Here is a 21,260-nt window from a genome sequence, read left to right as displayed (position 1 = left end):
CACGTGTTATAGAGAATGTCACGTGACTTCCCTCCGCTCTGTGCGGGTCAACCGGCCACGTGACATATTCAGTCACGTGGAACAGGCTCCCAAGCTGGCCGCTGTTCTGGGGATCTCCTGCTATTCTCTGCTGTGGCGTGAGTCATGGGGTGTAATGGGGGTCAGTGTGACGTACGGAGCGGGCAGAGGGGGGGGTCTGCAGAGGTCATAGGATGAGAAACGACATGATGGCTGTGCATCAGAGAGTAGTCAGCAGAGTCTGCTGGAGGGTACAAGAGGTTGTGCGGCGCGCTCTCCTGCTTAGGGTGCATTCACACCAGCGAGAAGATGACGCAAGTTTTGCGCATTGCGGGATGCATAGAACGCACACGAAAATAGAAGCTTTTCAATGGGTGATTTCTCCCCTGCAGAGCGTCCGTGGCCCGTGTGCGATGCCAGTCATGCCCGAGTATGTTGGACGCAACTCGCGCTCACCCGTGTGAATAATGCACCCTTAGGGTCCCGGCACACTAGCGTTTTTGTATTTGCGCGTGCGTTTCGCATTGAATCCATTGATTTCAACAGGTTCGTTCGCATGCATGTATTTTGCGTTAATGTTTCGGTTGCGCAAAAAAAAAAATGCAGCAGGCTCTATCTTCCTGGGAATTTGCGCAGCAATGGTGCCCATGGAAACGCGGAAGTGTGTGCAAAATACGCTGGGAGATGCTTGAAACACTGTAATTGCACAGTAGAAAAGAACACATTTGGAACTCATTAGACTAATTATTATCCATCTCAACTGGTGCAGATTTTTTCGCCACGCGCAAATGCACGTGCCCAAGTGCGTGAAAAAGTACAATAAAATCTACAGATGCATGCACACAAAAAAGCATTCTTCGTACTGATGATATGCATACGCTTGTGTGACACAGGCCTCAGGGAGCAATCACACGGTACAAGAAAATTGTGCGAGTTGTGTGTATCGCACGAAAGTCCAACCCATTATTTACAATGGCGCTATTTACATGGGCGACTTCTGTCTTGCTGCGAGATGGAAAAATCACAGCATGCTCTATGTTCTGGCCTGCAGTACCGAAGCACGCTGCTGGTATACAGATGGCGCTATTTGCCTCCAGCACTCTGCGTGGACAGCAGGCCAGGCGATCAGCTGATCGTGGGGGATCCAGAGCGGTGGGCTCCCACTGATCAGCGGCTGAGGATAAGTCATCAATAATAAAAGTCCTGGACAAGCCCTTTAAGGCCGGCGGCACACGAACGGGTTGGATTCCGCATGCGGGAGCCCGCAGCGATCCGACCTTGTACTTGGCTTTTCTCTTCTTTTTCTGTACTGCAGATGGCAGCGGCGAGTCGCCGTCGGTCATGCGCAGAACAGATTTTTTTTTAACGTCCATTTTTCCTGTGCCGTTGCTAGTCGAAGGTCGTGGGTACCTGCGTCAATCTGCAATGTCAATTTGCGGAAGGGCCGCGGCTCAGATGGCTTCCATTGACTTCAGTGGAAGCTGTTCGTGCGGACACCGCTCAGAAATAGAGCATGCTGTGATTTTTTTTTTCCCTCCACTTACGGAAACTGCAATTTGTTTCCGCTCGTGTGCAGGAAGAAGCGTTTTCTCATAGCATGCTATAGAAGGTATTCGCTGCGGATCCGCGATGTGGACGCAATGCAAATCGGTTCATGTGCAGCCGGCCTAAGGAGCTGTGCTCAGTGTCTAACATTGACTTGCAGGGATGCTGCCTTCCAATAGGTGGCGCTGCAGAGGTCAAGCCTCTCTGAAGCCCCAGACACACTTCAGATGCTTTTTAGTCTCGAGGAAGTTAAACAGGGGCTTCATGAATATGGTAATTGACCCAAATGCTGTATTTTCATACTAGCGGAATTACCCGACTTTGCACGGGTCAGTTTTGTGTAACTGTTTGTTGCTTCTGTGTGCGATTAAAAACTTTGTTTTTTACTGATATGAATCCAACATAATAAACATAATTAATGTCTAGGTTGTAATGCAAAGAAATTTGACGTCTTGCCAGTGGCGTCCTGAATGAATTTTAATGAAAGGGGTTGTTTAGTTACCGGACAACCCCACTCCAATAGGATCCCCTGTATTATAATAATACAGTGAACTATACTTATGCCTACACCACAGCTATCGGGATCCAGTGCTGAAGTCCTGCTGTGGTCCCAGTGACTGTTGTGACTGATGATGTCACAGGAACTCAGGAGAGACTGCAGCATCGGTGCTTGCATCCTGAGTGCCCTGATGCCAGGAGTTCAGGAATGTGATACTGCAGCGTCTCATTGGCTTGCTTCAGTCACCTGATTTCCTGTGATATCATCTGTCACAACAATCACCGGGACCACAGCGGAGCTGCAGCTCTGGATCCGGGCTGCTGTGGAAATATAGTTCATTTTATTATTAATAGTTTGCTCCGGCGTCTCAGCTAGTCGAGCGGCGGCTTGTCAAGTGCGTTGATTCTCAAGTCGGGCGTTAGTTTGCTTCTGCACTGCAGCTACTCGAGCAGCTGCTACTTTAGGCTGGGTTCACACAGGGCGTATTTGCCGCGGTTTTGCCGCGCGGAATTCAGCCGCGGCAAATCCGCCCGCGGCCGCTAATCTCGGGATTAGCCAGCCATGTGGACGAGATTTCTCAGAAATCCGCTGCGGTAAGTCCGGCTAAAACCGCGGCTGTGGCCGCCGCAGCCGCGGTTTTAAAAGATGCAGCATGTCTATTTATTGTTTACTTTCGTTGCGGCCGCGCTCTCCTCTATGGGAGCGCCGGCCGCAGCGGAAAAGCGAGCGGCCGGGTCGCTTCAAAACCGCCGCGGGTTTTTCCGCGGCGGTTCTCCCGGCGAAAATCTCGCGGTTTTTGCTGCGGCCACACCGCGGGATTTCCGGCGGGAATACGCTCAGTGTGAACCTAGCCTTAGTGCGGCTGTTGTCCTTCTGCCCAAACAGGTCCTTCGCTTGCTTGGCATCTTATATCTAAAACACACAATCTGTTTGTTTGTGTCGTATACAAATCCTCAGTTCTGGTCCGATTTGAGTAAAGCTTTGCATTTTTTGTTGCCAATAACAACCAATCCTAGCTCAGCTTTCATTTGTTATTCTGCTGAGGTAAAACAAAAGCAGCTCTGTGATTGGTTGCTATGGGCACCAAAAACAGTTTTTTACTGTTTGTTGATTTACTGTTAGACAGTTGTGATAATTGAGGGCCGGTGTTCATAAATTTGCTCCACGTATTCCTGTCTGGGGACAGATCACACGGACATCCAAGGCGGAATTAGGAAGGACAAAATGGGCCAATGATTGGTGGCCGCCAGCAGGGTTAGACGGGGGCTAAGAAGCAGTCCTGAAACACAGATTGTCAGCGCTCAGTCCGACTCTTCTAGTGGGAATTACTTGTTGGAAAAAAACAGGAATATTAAATAAAGTCCATAGAATCCACTGGTGAAAGCAAATTAGGGGGTTACTGCATTAAAATTCAAGCAAAGGCAAAAAAAAATGCAAATAAGGTTGCCAAGACAACAACATTACTGAATTTTTTTAGCCTATAACCTTCTACAGGTCAAGATTATACTGCGTGCGAAATGTCATGTCGGTCAGTCATACAGGTTGTGCGTGACGCTCCAACAAACAGACATTGACTATGTAGAAGATATGTAGACTAGGGCTGCACGGTTACATGAAGGTGGCAGCGTCCCACTGCGACCTGGCCTCTAATGATTTTCAATGGTGTCATGATCTGTTGGATGTTGTCATTCAACTCTGTTGGATGTTGGTCACTAGTCTCATGTGACTTTTTCACCATAGATATCAATGTCTGACATTGTAGTGAGTAGGACCAGCCTGTAGTACTCAGAACAGTCACTATGAGGCCGCTTTCACATGGGTGACAAAATCGCGCGATTTTCTCACAATTCGACAGTGCTACAAATCGCATGTATGTGAAGCCGATGCTTTCCAATGGGTTCCTTTATATATGAGCGATGTTTTGTAGGCTGCTACATTTGTGCTGTTTTGTAGCCCATGTTTCCCTATGGAGCCTTCCTTTGTGTTTTCCTGCGGAACGATGCAACTTTACAGTAAGAAGTCCTACTGTTTCCTCTAAAATAACCCCTAGCTACATAAAAAAAACAATACATCACCTAACAGGCGCTGTCTGCTCCGCCGCACGTCTCCTCTGCAGCTACGGCACACTTCTCTGTAGTCTTCAGACAGTGCTTCCAGGTCAGGGGTTCAAAAACCCCACCTCCAGGAAACACTGTCTCTGATTGGCTGAGCCCTCTGATTGGCTTAAAGGGGTTGTCCCGAGAAAGCAAGTGGGGGTAAACACTTCTGTATGGCCATATTAATGCACTTTGTAATATACATCGTGCATTAAATATGAGCCATACAGAAGTTATTCACTTACCTGTTCCGTTGCTAGCGTCCCCGTCTCCATGGTGCCGTCTAATTTCAGCGTCTAATCTCCCGATTAGACACGCTTGCGCAGAAGGGTCTTCTCCCTTCTCTTGGGTCTCGGCACGAGCGGAGTTCTGGCTCCGCCCCTTCTACGCATCATCGCGTAGCTCCGCCCCGTCACGTGTGCCGATTCCAGCCAATCAGGAGGCTGGAATCGGCAATGGACCGCACAGAGCCCATGGTGCACCATGGGAGAAGACCCTCGGTGCATCGTGGGTGAAGATCCCGGCGGCCATCTTGCTAAGGTAAGGAAGAAATCGCCGCAGCGCGGGGATTCGGGTAAGTACTAAACGTTTTTTTTTTTTTAACACATGCATCGGGTTTGTCTCGCGCCGAACGGGGGGCCTATTGAATAAAAAAAAAACCCGTTTCGGCGCGGGACAACCCCTTTAAGCGCTCAAGACTGAAGCGCTTAAGCCCCCCGAAAAAATCCAAGCAAAAGAGTGCTACAAAGTCGCACGACAAAACTCAGCAATATCACACACAACTCAGATGCAATATCGTTGCAATTTGCTTGCGGCAATATCGCTGTCGCTTGTGTGAAAGAGGCCTAAACTATACGGCCTTCTGGGCTCTGACAGTATCTTGCTCAGATGTAAATATTGAAGAGGCCGCAGCACTTGCAGGAGCGCCCCGTCCCTTCAGTCAGCTGATTGGTGGGGATCACTGAGCAGCAGACCCCCACCAATCAGAAATGGATAGGCTATCAGTTTAAAGTTATTAACAGTCAAATTTCAGCTCTGAAATAGTTGCGCCATTTTGGAGAGACGTTATGTTGCTTGCACAATTGCACATGCATAAGCCTAGGGCTACCAGAAAACTATTGAGCACTAGTGCGTATGCCTGGCAGGTTTGCACCTACACGCCCTTCTTTTTAATGCACATCAATAGTATGTCTGTACAGAAAAACTTTTGTGATGGCCACCAAAAATGGCCTCCTAGGGGAGGTGTAAACACGGGTTGGTCTTCGCAAAGAGCTGTTTTTTTAAATAGGGTTTACAGTATAAATGTAGCAATTCTAAAAGTTAATTTTATGGCGAGCAACATAGCACACCTATGCTAATTTGCATAATCCGACAGTAATTATGTTAGTGGATATGCAAATTGTATAGTCTAGCACGTTAATGGGGTCTTGTCATTAAAGTAAAACTTTGTCCTCCCGCTGGGCCTGGTCTAAAAAAAAAAAAAAAAAAAAGGAGGATATGCTCACCTTTCCTGGAACCCCAGGATGCTGCTGAGAGCTGCTGCCGCTATATGGGCGGTGACTACCGTGTAGAGGGCCTGGCGGGCGTCAGGTGTCCACTGTGGCCAATCAGAGGCCAAAGTGTCACCGTACATACTTACCAGGAGTGCGTACGGGGATGCCGCGGCCTCTGATTGGCCTCATCGGAAAACTGACATCCACCAGGCCTTCTAACCGGAAGTCGCTAACAGCGGCGTCTCCCAGGACAGGTGAGTATGCCCTCTTTTTTTTTAAAGGCCACACCCAGCAGTGGATGGAGTTCTGTTGTAATGACAAACCCCTTTAAATAAACAGATGTAGCACGTCAAACATTAGCGTGGCGCATGCTACTTCTGTATAGATTTTACAGCGAGGTCATTGGCAGACTGTTCGTTAACCATATGGTCAGGGAAATGTTACTTTTATTAAAATACAGTATATTGGGATTTGTCAGTTTTTGCAGCCAAAAAAATACTGCCCGGCCCGACAAACCCCATTTTGAGTGCCTTGAATTTATGTTTGTCAACAATGTTTGCCATCTCAGGTTTCATCGCCACCATTGTATATTTAGAAAGTACTTTTTTTTTAAATATACTTTTAATCTAATTCTGTGATTTGTATTCTCAGAATGAAGCTGCAGCGGGTGCAACTGAAGTGCAAGAATCTGCATGAATTTCTTCAAGAACTGAGCCCGGGTGTCCTCGATCGGCTGTACAATCACCCTGCTACATGTCTGGCTGTTTTTAGGTGAATAATACAAGATAACCGGGAGCTACGATTGTTTTTGTTACAGTCGATAATGTCTGCTGATGTACTTTTTGGCAGTTTATAAAACATGTGCTTGTTTTAGATGACTACATATTACTGTGCAGTAAAGGCACGGAAATAGATTTGACTAGAGAACGTCAGAAATGCAAGTGATCACTTCCTCGTTCATGTTTACCCTGAATGCAGTTACCACCTCGCATGATTGTATTGGATACAGAAGGCACACATTCCCCCGAGTGTATCATATGGATATGCAAGAAACATTTAAAGAGGGTCTGTCCAACTAGTGGAACAAGCAGCTTACATTTACGTCATCACAGGTCCTAAACCAACAGAGCTGGACAGCAGCCGTGTGCTTACAGGACCTGTGATGATGTCATGTGATCAGTCACCGGGGCTCAGAGCTCTGCCCCTGATCACACGATAGTGACATCATCACAGGCCCTTTAAGCACACGGTTGCTGTCAGGCTCTGCATGTTTTAGGTCTTGGGATGACGTCACTGTTATGTGATCAGGGGTGGAGCTCAGAGCTCTGATGACTGATCACATGACGGTGATATCATTACATGTAACTCACACAGTCACTCATAGACAGGTGTTTTTTTAGTATTTTGATTTTATATATATATATATATATATATATATATATATATATATATATATATATATATATATATATATATCATCTCCTAGGTGCATCAGGTTAATATGGTGCAAGTTCGGAAACCGAGCCTGCTCCATACATGGCCGTGTTGTCTGTCTTTGATATTTAACACCTGGCCATAGCTGGTAATAGGCTGAGTTACATGGCAGACCTAAAGGCCTTTGTCAGGCATCTGTCTGCCATTGATAACTGGCGATCACATTGTCAGGTGCCAGTGGGTGACAAAAGAAGACGGAAAAAAAAGAAGGGCCACATCCTTAAGGGATTAAACAAGAGCATTCATAATGGGTTATAAAAGTACTATGGGTCCCCTAAGATCAAAATTTAGGGAAAGGAGGGACTTGGTAGGAGGAAATTTTGGTACCCGCTAGTTTAACCATCTATGATCATCTCTCTTCAGGTGACTGCAGTTCTTCTTAGGACTGGCTGCTGTCTACAAGCAAAGACTTACTAGGCACTCTGTAGATGCAGAGCACAGCTCAACCATTAAAAAATACAAACTTCCAGTGATTATTAAGTAACTTTCAAACACATACAGAGGCAAATGAGCTTTTTAAGGGGATGCCAGGAGATCTACCTCAGCATAGTGAAGAAGTAACTGTAAATGTACATCATGGTTTTGTATTTCATGTTATCTGCTTACAAAATTGTAGAGTAAGTGTATTCTTTATTATCATTTTACTATCGTTTTTTCACTTTTTTTTACATTTCTCCATTTCAGGGAGCTCCCAGGTCTTGCCAAGAACTATGTGATGCGCATGCTGTTTCTTGAACAGCCGCTGCCTCAAGCAGCTGTTGCTTTGTGGGTGAAGAAGGAAAATTACAAGTAAGAAATGTAATGTATATTGCTTGAATGACTTAAAGGGAATCTGTCAGCTGGAACATGCTCTCTAAACAGTAGGCATCATGTTATAGAGTAGGAGGAGCTGAGCAGATTGATATATAGTTTTATGGGGAAAGATTCAGTATAACTTTTATATTTTATTCATTTATATCTCTGCTCATTCAGGGCTGAACAGTCCAATGGGCGGAGCTATCGGTGATTGACAGCTGTGTATGACTGTACATACACAGATAGCTGTCAGTCACTGATAGCTCCGCCCATTGGACTGTTCAGCTCAAAATGTGTGGAGATAGAAATGAATAAATTACAAGTTCTACTGAATCTTTCCCCATAAAACTATATGTCAGTCTACTCTGCTCCTCCTGCTCTATACATAACGACTGCGGTTTAGACAGCATGTTTGAACTGACAGGTTCCCTTTAAAGTGTGCCTTGAAAAAACTGTCAAGATCATGGCAGGTCTTCACTGGCCGCTGCTTTGCTGCTATTTACACCCAATTTCAGCTCTATCACTTCAGTTTCCCATGTAGAATTTTCTGCTGCCCTGCTGTCCACTTACAGGTCGGGGTCGGTACTAAGTAAGCCATTCTGCCAGTATCTTTTTAAGCAAAAAGCTTACATTTTGCTTTGGTTATATCAGATAATCCTAAATGGCAAAGTATAACTTCAGCTATATTCTAAACATATCCATGGCAGGCATGACAGATCAGTATTTACATAGATCCTAATGCACCTGGACAGATCCTATTGACATATAATGGGTGCTGTAAGCTTTACATTGAATGGCTGGTGGTTTAGTGTTATCTAGTGCTGTCCCCAATGATCCCCAAAACTTGGTTCCAACGAGATAGCCAAGTACTTGTCTAAGAGGCGGCTGCTTAGGTGCTCTGAAGTGACTCCCTGTCATCTGCGTTAGAGCCACAACGGCCTCTTCGTGGCGCTATTGCTATTTTTTATTATTAATAATAATTCGTGACGCCAGTGCTACATTAGCACCAGAATGTTAAATGTGATGCACTTAGGAAATCACAAAAAACAGGGTTTAAAATGTAATAACTTTCTTTTCCATCTCCTTGCTGATGTCAGTAGTGATCATATATCAGTGGACACACACAAGCCTTTTAGTAAAAGTGGTTATTCTCTTTACATGTTAGAAGTATCATTAACAGGAGTAATGTACATGGGATTCTTCAGGTTAGAGACAGAGGTGATGCTCCGGGTAACATATGGCAGTGCTGGTAGTTTTCTTTGAGCCGGTTTAAATGGCTCTTCAGTGGTGTGAACCGTGAGCAGTATACACCTTCGTTTTGACCCAGGTTGTGAGGGTATTCTGTGGCTCCGGTGTTTGCAAGTATAACTCTTTTCAGTATTTGTGGCCTTCTCCTCATGGTAAAATGAATACTTCTGTGCTTTGCCTCTCGTGTCTCGGCCACCTCGCAGCGACTCTCTTGGGACAGGTCGTAACTCGCCTCCAGATCCAACAACTCTTCCGGTAGCTTCCGGCAGCTCCCTGACTGCAATACTGATGGGGATCTTTCTTCTCCCGGTAATCCTAACTCACTCTCTATACACACTAACACTGTCTCTCTCTCTCTCTCTCTCTCTCTCTCTCTCTCTCTCTCTCTCTCTCTCTCTCTGATGGACACCCGAAGATTTTCACTATCTAACTCTCTCACTTTTCTGACTCGCTCCTCTCAACTGCACACATGGTCCCACTGACTAATTATACGGTTCACTTGTTTAACAGCCAACTTACTGACAAACTCTCTGCGCACTTTACTGTTCTGATCTGACTGAGTATCTTCTCACTATAACTACGACACGACTCCTCTCCTACCTCTCTCGCTCTTCACTCCCCCAAACTGCACGCAACTGTCACTCCACTGGCTTGCAGCAGCCAATCCAAGTTCAATTTGTCGACAACCAATGAGAATCATCTGTCCACCTGGCAGATTATTAATAGCTCTATCGAAGGCAAATTAAGTAGTGGTTAATCCCTGCTTGTTATATGTGAACTGATTGCCGCCATTTAATCCTTTGCAATCCAATTTTGGATTCAGGGTTTCCTAGGGGGCTTCATCTTTTTGCCATTATAGAATGGCGCCGTTTGCTGGCTAGAGATAGTACTGCAGTATGGGACATGCCGGAGAGGCCGCCGACAACAGAGCGTCCAGTAATATACAGTAAGAATACCCTGCCGGACGTCTTCTGACATTGGAGCTGTACAGCCTTTAATCAGAATGTCTTCAGACATCTGACAGTGGATTGGAAAGGGTTAAAGGCAAGGCGCTTTTTTAGGACCCATTTGGGCCACTACACTTGTATTTGGCTAACTCCAGCAGGTCCCATTAAAGTAAATTAAGCAGTGGTGCACATGTGAAACCGCTGCCGCCCTCACTTTGGGACATGCTGGAGACCTGTTCTTGGGAGTGGTGGGGTTCAATGGAGTTGGACCCCCATCGATTTGAGAGTTATCACTCATCCTATGGGTAGGTAATGAGTTTCAAATCTTGCACAACCCCTTAAAATGCTTGCAAAACTGGTATTTATTGAGCTAAACTATAGGAAATACAGATGGTATTTGGTCTGTTTAAAGAAGTAATTTGATTATCAGAATTCTTAATCTGCCAGTGATCATACATAATTTTATTTCCTTTAATTCATTAGGGAACATGAGGAGAACACACAGATTCTGTCTGGACTGCGACTGTGGCACACACAACAACTTCCTGGGGGGCTACAAGGACTCATTCTAAATCCAATTTTCAGAGAAAATCTGAAGATCGCTCTGCTGGGCGGGTAAGGATAATTACATATTTCATATTTAGTTCCAGTAAAGTAATTGTCTCTCCATTAAATATCATATTCATTGCATAGATGCCATTTACATGTTGTTAAAAAAATGATCAAGTAAAGACTTAAAGGGGTTCTGACATGAAGAAAAAAAAATTGTACTCACCTTGCCTGGCCTGGCCCGATCGCCAGGCATGTCCCCTCCAGCCGGCATCATCTTCTGTGCCTTTAAAGCAGAGCAGGAGCGGTCAAAAAGACCGCTTCCTGCTCTGGTCCGTCCGTCAGGCACTTCCGAGGTCAACGGACGGACCGCTCACAGCAAGCACGTCACAAGCAGTGCTTGCTGTGGGCGGCCCGTCCGTCCGGCTGAACTCCGGAGTGCTGCGCATGCGCAGTGGAGACGCAGCCCGTCCTGACTCCTGTCAGAGGGCACCTCTCTACTGCGCATGCGCGCGATCCCGGAGCGGCGCGGCTGCTGGAGGAAGAAGACTGCCTGCCGGGAGATGACCCCCCGATGTCAACAACAACAGAAGACAAGGTAAGTATTATCTTTTTATGCTTTAGCAGCCATTAACCCATGGGTTCCCTGGGTCCATTAGGCACACCAGGGAACAATGGCTGCTAAAGCATAAAAAAATTATTCATGTCAGAACCCCTTTAAGACACATACTTACATAGTATGGCGCCATCTGGTGTATTAAGCATATAGCAATGGCAGATCCACTTACTGAGCTGAGTGCTGGGGGACGCACACCACAGCCAAGTCTTTGTGTAGCAGAGCAGGAGAAATAAATAGCTTTCTTTGCTTCTAACGCTGCGCGTACTGTGGATAACTTCACTACTCTGGATCACACAATACTAAAATGCAGGGAAAGTAAAAAGGGACTCTATCATTATCTGCCAGAGGGGGAAGGAGACTGATGCTGTCCAGAGCCCACCCACAACAGCACCTATTAGCAGCAGCATCAAGGGGGACACAAAAATAAGAAAAAGTGTTTCTAGGATATAAAAATACTGCAAATTACTTTAAGGCTGGGTTCACACAGGGCGTATTCCCGCCGGAAATCCCGTGGTTTGGCCGCAGCAAAAACCGCAAGATTTCCGCCGGGAGAACCGCCGCTGAAAAACCCGCGGCGGCTTTGAAGCGGCCCGGCCGCTCGCTTTTCCGTTGCGGCCGGCGCTCCCATAGAGGAGAGCGCGGCCGTGACGGAAAGAAAAGATAAACAGACATGCTGCATATTCTGAAACTGCGGCTGCGGCCGCCGTAGCCACGGTTCCAGCCTGACTTACCGCAGCGGATTGGCCGTCCCGTGTGGACGAGATTTCTGAGAAATTTAGCGGCAAATCCCGAAATTTCGCGCGGCAAATCCGCCCTGTGTGAACCCAGCCTAAGGGGTTTTCCAGGGAAATACAATTGATGACCTATCCTGTGGATAGGTCATCAATAGTTAATCGGCCAGGGTCCGTCACTTGTGCCCCCGACCGATCCGCTGAGTGGGGGCATGCTGTCAGCGCTGCAAGTACACAGAGGATGGAGCTAACACAGCGGAAGTCTCCGCGCCAGCCTCTGTGTAGAGGCCAGCGCTTTTAACTGCAGGTACAGCTCTCATTCAAATCATGCTCCAAGGAGGTGACTCTATCCAGAATTGCATGTCTGGGAGGTTCAGCAAGTGTGGGAGTGCTGTATTACCCCACAAGGGAGTTTCTTCATACCTAGTGATCTGTTGTGATTGTTCTCAGCAAGAGAAACCACGTAATCTTGTAGATATGATACCTTTTAATGGCTAACAAAAATACATGATCTAATAATAGCGAGCCTCCGAACCAACGCAGGGTTCTTCTTCAGGCTTATGGATTGGATCTGAAGAGGCATGCATATTTATACATACTTATAACATACATACTTATGACAAGGCACAGATATGGATGTGATTGGTTCGCACTTAAAAGGAATTCTGCAACAGCAAACAAACTTTTTTTGTCTAGGCACTGATAGCGGAGTGAAAGTTTTATGGTCCCTAAATTACTGTTGGAGGGGGGAAAGTCAGCAGGCTTGAATTGCTACAAGAGATACACAAACATTTTTAGCTAAACACTGATAAGGGAGTGAAAGTTAATGGTCCCTGAATTACTGTTGATGGGGGTCTTATCTGTATAATAAATGTCTCACACTTCCCATTCATGCATAAATCCTGGGGAATAATTTAACCCAGTATTCAGCGTGTCAAAGGTTGTTATCAATTTATATTCCCAAATTCTTCTGTGGTTTTGTGACTTGAAACCACCCTTCAATATCAAAACTCTCATATCTCCTATGTCATGTCCATGGTTAGAGAAGTGCTCGGCCACAGGTAATTCTCTTTTTCTGTGTTCAATCGTGTGGCGATGGGATCTCATCCTGGCTTTCAGTTTCTGTCCTGTTTCTCCAACATAAAGACCCCCAACAGGACATTTACTGCAGCGGATCAGGTACACAACATTGGACGTGGAACATGTGAATGTCCCTGGGATCTTATAGTCCTGCTGTGTGTTGGGAATCCGTATCCTGTCCGCAGTCAGTATATGTGAGCAGGTCTTACAGCTCCTTACATTACAGGGATAAGTTCCTTTTTGTGTGTCAGAGGGTAATGCACTCCTGATTATAAAGTTCCTCAAGTTAGGAGGTTGCCTGTAACATAGGAGAGGAGGGTCCGGGAATATGGTTTTCAGACGGTCATCCTTGTGTAGGTCTGATGGAGCTTCTTTGTTGTTTTCCTTAGTACCTCTTGTAGGTCACTACTAGAGGCACACGATTGTTTCTTTACTTCTCTTTGTATTGGAGTAGTTGATTTCTGGGTATCCTGGTGGCCCTGGTGATTTGGTCATCAATTGAGGTGGGATGGTAGCCCTGATTTATAAATGTTCTTTTAAGATGGTGATCTGTTTACACATCTGCCAAACTCTGATGGCCAAGCTCTGTATTGGTAGCAGCAGTCTAGTAGCAGATCTGTTTTTCCCAGTACAATCCAGAGGAAAGTCTCAGATAGGAAGAGCATCAAATGATGTTCTGAGTTTGGGAGGTCTGAATCAGAAAGCCAATGGCGAATGGGTCTGATTTGGCCCGCCAGGTAATACAGTTTAAAGTCTGGCAGTGCTGTACCTGCCATATCTTTTGGGCGCTGTAGGGTTTCCAAATAGAGTTTCACTCTGGACTTACTCCAGAGGAAGGAGGTTAATAGAGAATTCGTTTTACTAAAAAACTTTTGTGGTACTATCGTCCTGCATGTTCCAAGTAGTACAGAAATTTTGGGAGGATTATCATTTTGATAAGGTTAAAGGGGTTGTCCTGCGGCAGCAAGTGGGGTTAAGCACTTCTGTATGGCCATATTAATTCACTTTGTAAAATACATCGTGCATTAAATATTGGCCATACAGAAGTTATATACTTACCCCCTCCCGGTGCTGGCGTCCCCGTCTCCATGGCGACGACCAAACTTCTCCTCTGGTCGCCGCAACAGTTGCGCTTGCGCAGAGAGGAATCCTCTTCTGGAGGGTCCAGGCTCACGAGCTGCGCCCTGGCTCCTCCCCCTTCTCAGCGTCATCACGTAGCTCTGCCCCCATCACATGGTGCCGATCAGCCAATGAGGTGGCTGGAATCGGCAGTGGAGCGCAGACAGCAGAAGAACATCCACGGTGCACCATGGGAGAAGACCCGCAGTGCACCATAGGAGAAGACCAGCGGCAGCCATCTTGGAAAGAAGATTTTTTAAAGTTGCTGAACGGGGATTCAGGTAAGGGAATTTTTTTTTTAAATAACACCTGGCAGCGGTATTCCTTTACAGGTACTGGGGGACTGGGCAAAAAAATTTTTTTCTCCTTAGGCGCGGGACAACCCCTTTAATTCGGCCTGCTACCGATAGGGGCAATAAACTCCAGATTTAAAATGTATTGTGAAGAAAGGAGAGGAGAGGGGCCACATTCATATTAAAGCGTAGTGAAATCTCTAGGTGTATGAATTCCCAGGTATTTAAAACTCGGGGAGACTTGGAGGTCACATATCTTTTTCCCCAAGGTCCAGTCTCTTGCTTGCAGTGGCATAAATGTAGACTGTGGCCAATTTATATATAGGCCTGAATAACGCCCAAACCTTTTAATCAGGGGGATGGCATGTGACAAAGTTTCTTTAGGCTTTGACATAAACAGAATCAAGTCACCTGCATATAGTTCAATGCGGTTTTCCCTTGGGCCTATTACTATGCCTCCGTAAATGGGGTCTTGATGAAGGAGTAGGGCTAACTGTCCTATGTCCAATGCGAACAAGAGAGAGGAGAGAAGACAGCCCTGGCGAGTTCCCCTCGTCAACTGAAAGGGGGTAGACAACATATTTACTGAGACCATAGCGACTGGAGAACTATATATTGTAGAGATCCATTTAATAAATGTTTCTCTAAACCCAAATCTTTAAAGCACCGCCATTAGATATGGCCACTCAACTGAGTTTAATGCCTTGGCAGCATAGAGAGAAGCCCCATCAAATTACCACCCATTAAACCCACCTGTGTGACTACCTGCACTCCTCATATATTATCTGAGGTGGATTTTCCTTGTATAAATCCCAATTGATCCGGGTGAACAATGTCCTCTGTAGCTAACTTTTCTCCCTGTTTCATGATGGCATACACTTAGGGCTCATGTCCACGGGCAAAATGTGATTTAAAATCCGCAGCGGATCTCCCGCGCGCGGATCCGCACCCCATAGGGATGCATTGACCACCCGCAGGTAGATAAATACCCGCGGATCGTCAATAAAAGGCATTTAAAAAAAAATGGAGCATGAAAAAATCTGGACCATGCTCCATTTTCATGCGGGTCTCCCGCGGGGACGGCTCCCGCGGGCTTCTATTGAAGCCTATGGAAGCCGTCCGGATCCGCGGGAGACCTAAAATAGGAATTAAAAGCATTTACTCACCCGCAGCGGGCCGCGAAGCTCTGCTCTTCCTCACGGCCGCATCTCCCTTGCTTCGGCTCGGCGGATGTGCCCGGCGCATGCGCGCGGCACGTCGACGACGTGCCGGCGACGTGCCGCCGGCGTCAGGAATTCATCCGCCGGCCGAAAATGAAGATCTGGCCGTGAGGAACAGCTGACCTTCCCCGCACGCTACGGATAGGTAAATGCTTTTAAATTTCTATTTTCAGCGCTCATGTCCGCGGGGCAGGAGGGACCCGCTGCAGATTCTACATGTAGAATCTGCAGCGGATCTGATTTTCCCCGTGGACATGAGGCCTTATTGTAAAAAAAAAAACAATCAATTTCTTAGAACAAGTTAACTGAATCAATTTAAACTTTCTTTCTGTGATTGTAGTGTTGATATAAGTAAGTGATTACAGTATCAGAGCAAAAGGATCATTTTTTGCAGAAGATGGAACACTTGAAGGGAGGATCTAGTACCCTGTTGTACCTCCTCTAGCTTGGACACAAGATGAGATACGGGGGGGCATGGAGGCTCTTGTACCCTGTTGTACCGCCTCTGGCTTTGATACAAGATGTGATATGGGCGGCCATGGAGGCTCTAGAACCCTGTTGTACCTCTTCTAGCTTGGATACAAGATGGGATACAGTGGGCATGGAGGCTCTAGTACCCTGTTGTACCTCCTCTAGCTTGGACACAAGATGAGATACGAGTGGGCATGGAGGCTCTTGTACCCTGTTGTACCTCTTCTAGCTTAGATATAAGATGGGATACAGGTGGGCATGGAGGCTCTAGTACCCTGTTGTACCAACTCTAGCTTAGATGCAAGATGAGATACGGGTGGGCATGAAGGCTCTAGTACTCTGTTGTACCGCCTCTGGCTTTGATACAAGTTGTGATACAGGGGGCATTGAGGCATACAGGTTCCATATGGTTACCTGCGGTATATTGCTCCACATTTGCTGTAACTGAGCCTCTAGATCGTGCAAACCTGTAGGCTGTCGAAGTTGGCGTCTCAGATGGTTCCATACATGTTGTGGAGACATTCCTGTGACATCCTTGCTGTATGCGGCCGAGCATTATCCTGCTGGAAAATGCCTCTTGGAAGCCGCCATGAGAGGAACACATGTGGCTGCAGGATGTCCTGAACATATCACTGAGCTGTCATTGTCCCTCGTACCACTACTAGGGGTGACCGACTGCAGTATGCGATTGGTCCCTCAGACGAACACATCAAAAGGGAGGCCAGTGTGACGCTCTGCAGCTAAGGCAGGATTGGCTCACCCCGAGGTCTCCAGAAACAAACACAGCCATCGTCCGTGCCCGAACTAAACCTGGAATAGTAGCTGAAGACAACCCAGTTTCACTCCATAGCAGTCCAGTTTCGTCGCTCAGTACACCACTTCAAATTGAGGCTACTGTGGGTGTCAAAGGCAGAACACATAATGGGCGCCGTATGATCAAATGCCCTTCAGCCAAGCACCTGAAAATGGTTCCATCAGACACAGGGGCCTGTAACAATGGTGCCATCTGTCTCTGGATGGCGGACAACGAAACAGTTGGAGCGGCTTGTGCTTGTCGGATGATCATATACTCTAGTGGGGGTCTGTCGAGGGTGTCATAAGCCAGATCACCTTCTGTGCACGCCCTTACACATCCACTGGTCCCAAAACATCCTAACAGTGTGTTCAGAGCAGCCCAGTTGTCGGGCAATTCATCGATACAACCATCCAGCTTTTCGCAATGCAATACTTTGCCCAGTTTCAAATTCTGTTAACTGAGCAAAATCTCTTTGTTACCATCATAGAGTCGTCTAGTGGTCAACAAGCTCTACACAAGCGGAAGAAGAGGTCACTACGTACAAGGAGCCTCTGAGAGCATTTTTGTAGGCCAAGGGGGGAACCACTTTTAGGGCCTCAGGTGGCAAGATCTTTCATCTAATCACATCACAACTCCAATCCTTTGTATATCTGCCTGAGATGTAACTGCATGCCGAGTTTCGCAGCAAAAAGACATCTCCTTCTAGGGGCTTGTCTTTTTTTTTTTTTTACAAAGAGTGTGTATATATATATATATATATATTATTTTTTTTTTTTTTTCTCCCCCTATTTCTCTCATTTTTTTTGCACCATACGGAGTGCTAATACAACTACACACACTAGATTGTGATACTGCAGTTAATATTCAGGATATTCACTGAGTACCAATTTTAGTTAACTGGTGTGGAAACTGTACCTCACAATATGATGTAGCAGGATTGCGGCCTACAAACCAAGATTTCTTAATTATTCCAACTCTTCATTTTTTTAAAATTCCTATAATAGACTTACAAAATTAGTATCAATTTTTTTTTCTTTTTAATGCAGTGTTCTCCATAGTGATGGAAGCCACACGTGGCTCACAACTCCCCAGCTTTGTGGTTGGCAGAATGTCATGGTTACAATGTAACATCCACACTGCCAATGCTGCCAACAACCCATCAATAGTGTCGGTTGGAAAGTTTATCCAGAGAAGCGTATATCACACCAGCAGCACTTGTAGCCCAGTAAGGGTGGGACAAACCTGTGATGCAACAGCCGCCAGGACGTGGAAGAAATAGTGTCGGTTGGGATGGTATAAATGCAATATCACGCTAAAATATCAGGAAATTTCTCAACATTTAAAGGGGTTGTCCCGCGAAAGCAAGTGGGGTTATACACTTCTGTATGGCCATATTAATGCACTTTGTAATGTACATTGTGCATTAATTATGAGCCATACAGAAGTTATCAAAAGTTATTCACTTACCTGTTCCGTTGCTAGCGTCCTCGTCTCCATGGTTGCCGTCTAATTTTCGCCATCTAATGGCCAAATTAGACGCGCTTGCGCAGTCCGGGTCTTCTTATCTTCTCAATGGGGCTCCGTGTAGCTCCGCCCCGTCACGTGCCGATTCCAGCCAATCAGGAGGCTGGAATCGGCAATGGACCGCACAGAAGAGCTGCGGTCCACGGAGGGAGAAGATCCCGGTGGCCATCTTCAACCGGTAAGTAAGAAGTCACCGGAGCGCGGGGATTCAGGTAAGCGCTGTGCGGTGTTCTTTTTTAACCCCTGCATCGGGGTTGTCTCGCGCCGAACGGGGGGGGGGGGGGTTTGAAAAAAAAAAAAAACCCCGTTTCGGCGCGGGACAACCCCTTTAATTTGTCTATCCTCCATTTTTTATTAATTGAAGGGGGTTCAGAAGTTACATTCAAAGTTGAATGTGGCTCACAAAAGGTACAATAACTTGAGGATCTCTCATCTAAAATCTTAGTTTTTCCCCCCCTAATTTTCTAATTCTTTATGTTCTCTCTCCGTAGTGGAAAGACTTGGGCAGAGGACGGCAGTCTACTTGGTCCTGATAAACATGGAAAGGATGTCCTTTCACTTGATAAATACGCAGAGAGCAGGTGGGAGGTAAAGTGACATGTTGAATACAAATACTTGTTCTGCTGATCCCACTGCTACATTAGACTAGTGTTCTGTTCATAGCACAAATTCTCTTGATTTTCATTTCTTGAGGCTCGACAGATAAATTGAAGGTGCGATATACGGAAGACTACTGCCTGCAACATAAATTGCAGTGTATTCGTTTATACATTATTTTTCTTTCATGACAATTACGTCCTATGTAAAGATGAGCGAGCCTACTTGATAAGGCAGTTACTCGAGCGAGCATCGCAGGCTCGGGTGGGCTGCGGGAGGGAGCGGGGGGGGAAGAGGGAGAGAGAGATCTCTTTCACTCTTACTCACGCTCTGCTCCTCCCTGCCCCCGCAGCCCACCCGAGCCTGCTCGGACGGATCACTAAGCAGTTACTCGAGAAGACTCAAGTAACTGCCTTATCGAGAAGGCTCTCTCATCTCTAGTCCTATGCTGTAATGGTCAGCAGGACGATGTCTAGCAACTGACACAATAGGAATTCTGTTCGCATGCAATGCAAATTAGTACATTTAAAAGCATATGCTAATAATGGAAAAATTGTGCTTTCTAAATTTCTGCTGCTCTAATGATGTTAATAATAATTTTCAGCACCTCGATCCTATTATTTGTAGGTTATATTGCAGTTTATGGTCGGGTCGCCTAGTGCTACAGTTAGCCAGGATTTGGCGCAGCTCCTCACTCAAGCTGGTCTCATGAAAAGGTAATACTGCATTTTGACTTCGTACATGGCTTACACGTTTCTTACTGTGGCCTAGCCCAGTACTTGGGAGAAGGACAAGGGTTATCTTGTCATGCTTTGTACTTCACAAAACATAAAGCAAGAGGGACTTCATGATCATCTTAGTTTCACCACGCTTGACGCAGGCCGAGTGAAGCTGAACAGGATTGCTAAGGCCATTAACTCTTTCCAATCCAATTTGTATCCGGTTTTTCTTAGGGGGCTTACTCTTTTTCTGCCGTTATATAACGGCGGTATCTGCTGGCTAAAGCCAGTACTGCATGAGGTGACACGTTGTATAGGCTCCGACAGCAGAGAGGCTGTCAATATACAGTAAAAGAACCCCGACGGACGTCTTCCAACATCGGAGCTGTACAGCCTTAAATCATAATGTCTTCAGACGTCAGACAGTGGATTGGAAAGGGTTAAGGAGCAAACTTCATTTTTGACCTTCGCCTAGATTGCTTACAAACAAAAAGATCCCCATATCTACTTAAAGGGAACCTGTCACCTGGTTCACACAGGCTGAACCAAGGGCTATATAAGGTTCAAAACAAGTGAGCCAGTGTACTTCCACACTTTACTGTGGATTTAAATGTCATATATATGCTGTAGTGTGTCCTGTGTCGGTTTGTAACCGAAATACTGCCAACATGTGGTTGGATGACCGCATGACACGCTAAGGCATTTATATATGGGGGCCAATAGAGGGGGACTTGACACCTAATTGTTTAGACTATAGTTGTGAAGACACTGTGTCCTGCACTCACCAGCCTAGGGTATGAACGAGAACAATGCCATCCCACGCCACCCACTCACCAGTCTAGCGGTGAGCGTCTCCTACTACACTCACAGTCAGCACCTGCATCGCACCGCAGTACAGGAATGTGGGTGGCAAAGTTGGGGTGGGGTGGGTGACGTCTCATCTAAACTCATTCCACTGTGTCGTGATCTCCAGTGGTATATGCTGGAGGAAGAGGGAGAACTATTCAGCCGCCGTATGTATGGCTGCAGAGTTCTTCCTTGATTGATCAGCACACTACTAGATCATTAAAGCAGCGGTCAGGGGTCTCTGGATCTACCAGACCCCCCTGCCTCTGGATGATAATGTGTGAACGCTTTTCAGCAAGATTTTATCTTTCTGAAAACTGCATCTTATAGTCATAAAAATACGGTATGTCCTTACTTTATTTTTTTCATTTCCTTTGCTACTACTCCTTACTATAGTTGCATCAAAAATGACCATAAAAATTGCATGTATGTTTCCAGCCTAAAGTGGCTGCGGACACAAAACTGACCCCTCCATCGACTCTCGTTAAACAAGTCCAGTCACAGCAGTCCGTTGATCAACTGGCCAATGCTATCCCCTCTTGTCTTTGTAGAAGTAGAAAT

At 46.2% G+C, this 21,260-nt stretch overlaps 1 protein-coding gene across 1 annotated transcript in view; it reads left to right on the top strand.

The window, feature by feature from the left end:
• The first annotated feature begins 48 nt into the window (after nt 1-48).
• The window catches only part of GTF2H4 (general transcription factor IIH subunit 4), a 32,889-nt gene continuing 11,677 nt past the window's right edge, over nt 49-21,260 (top strand). Inside the window, exons 1-6 of the mRNA XM_066584333.1 lie at nt 49-137; nt 6,303-6,422; nt 7,830-7,934; nt 10,619-10,750; nt 19,029-19,125; nt 19,762-19,850. Of these exons, the coding sequence (XP_066440430.1) occupies nt 6,304-6,422; nt 7,830-7,934; nt 10,619-10,750; nt 19,029-19,125; nt 19,762-19,850 (542 nt within the window). The 5' untranslated portion in view covers nt 49-137; nt 6,303. The remainder of the gene's footprint in view (nt 138-6,302; nt 6,423-7,829; nt 7,935-10,618; nt 10,751-19,028; nt 19,126-19,761; nt 19,851-21,260) is intronic.

This window comes from Eleutherodactylus coqui, chromosome 1 (genome assembly GCF_035609145.1).
Source record: "Eleutherodactylus coqui strain aEleCoq1 chromosome 1, aEleCoq1.hap1, whole genome shotgun sequence".
Classification (NCBI taxonomy): Eukaryota; Metazoa; Chordata; class Amphibia; order Anura; family Eleutherodactylidae; genus Eleutherodactylus; species Eleutherodactylus coqui.
Note: the sequence above shows the minus strand (reverse complement) of the source record. Positions and strands in the feature narration are given on the sequence as shown.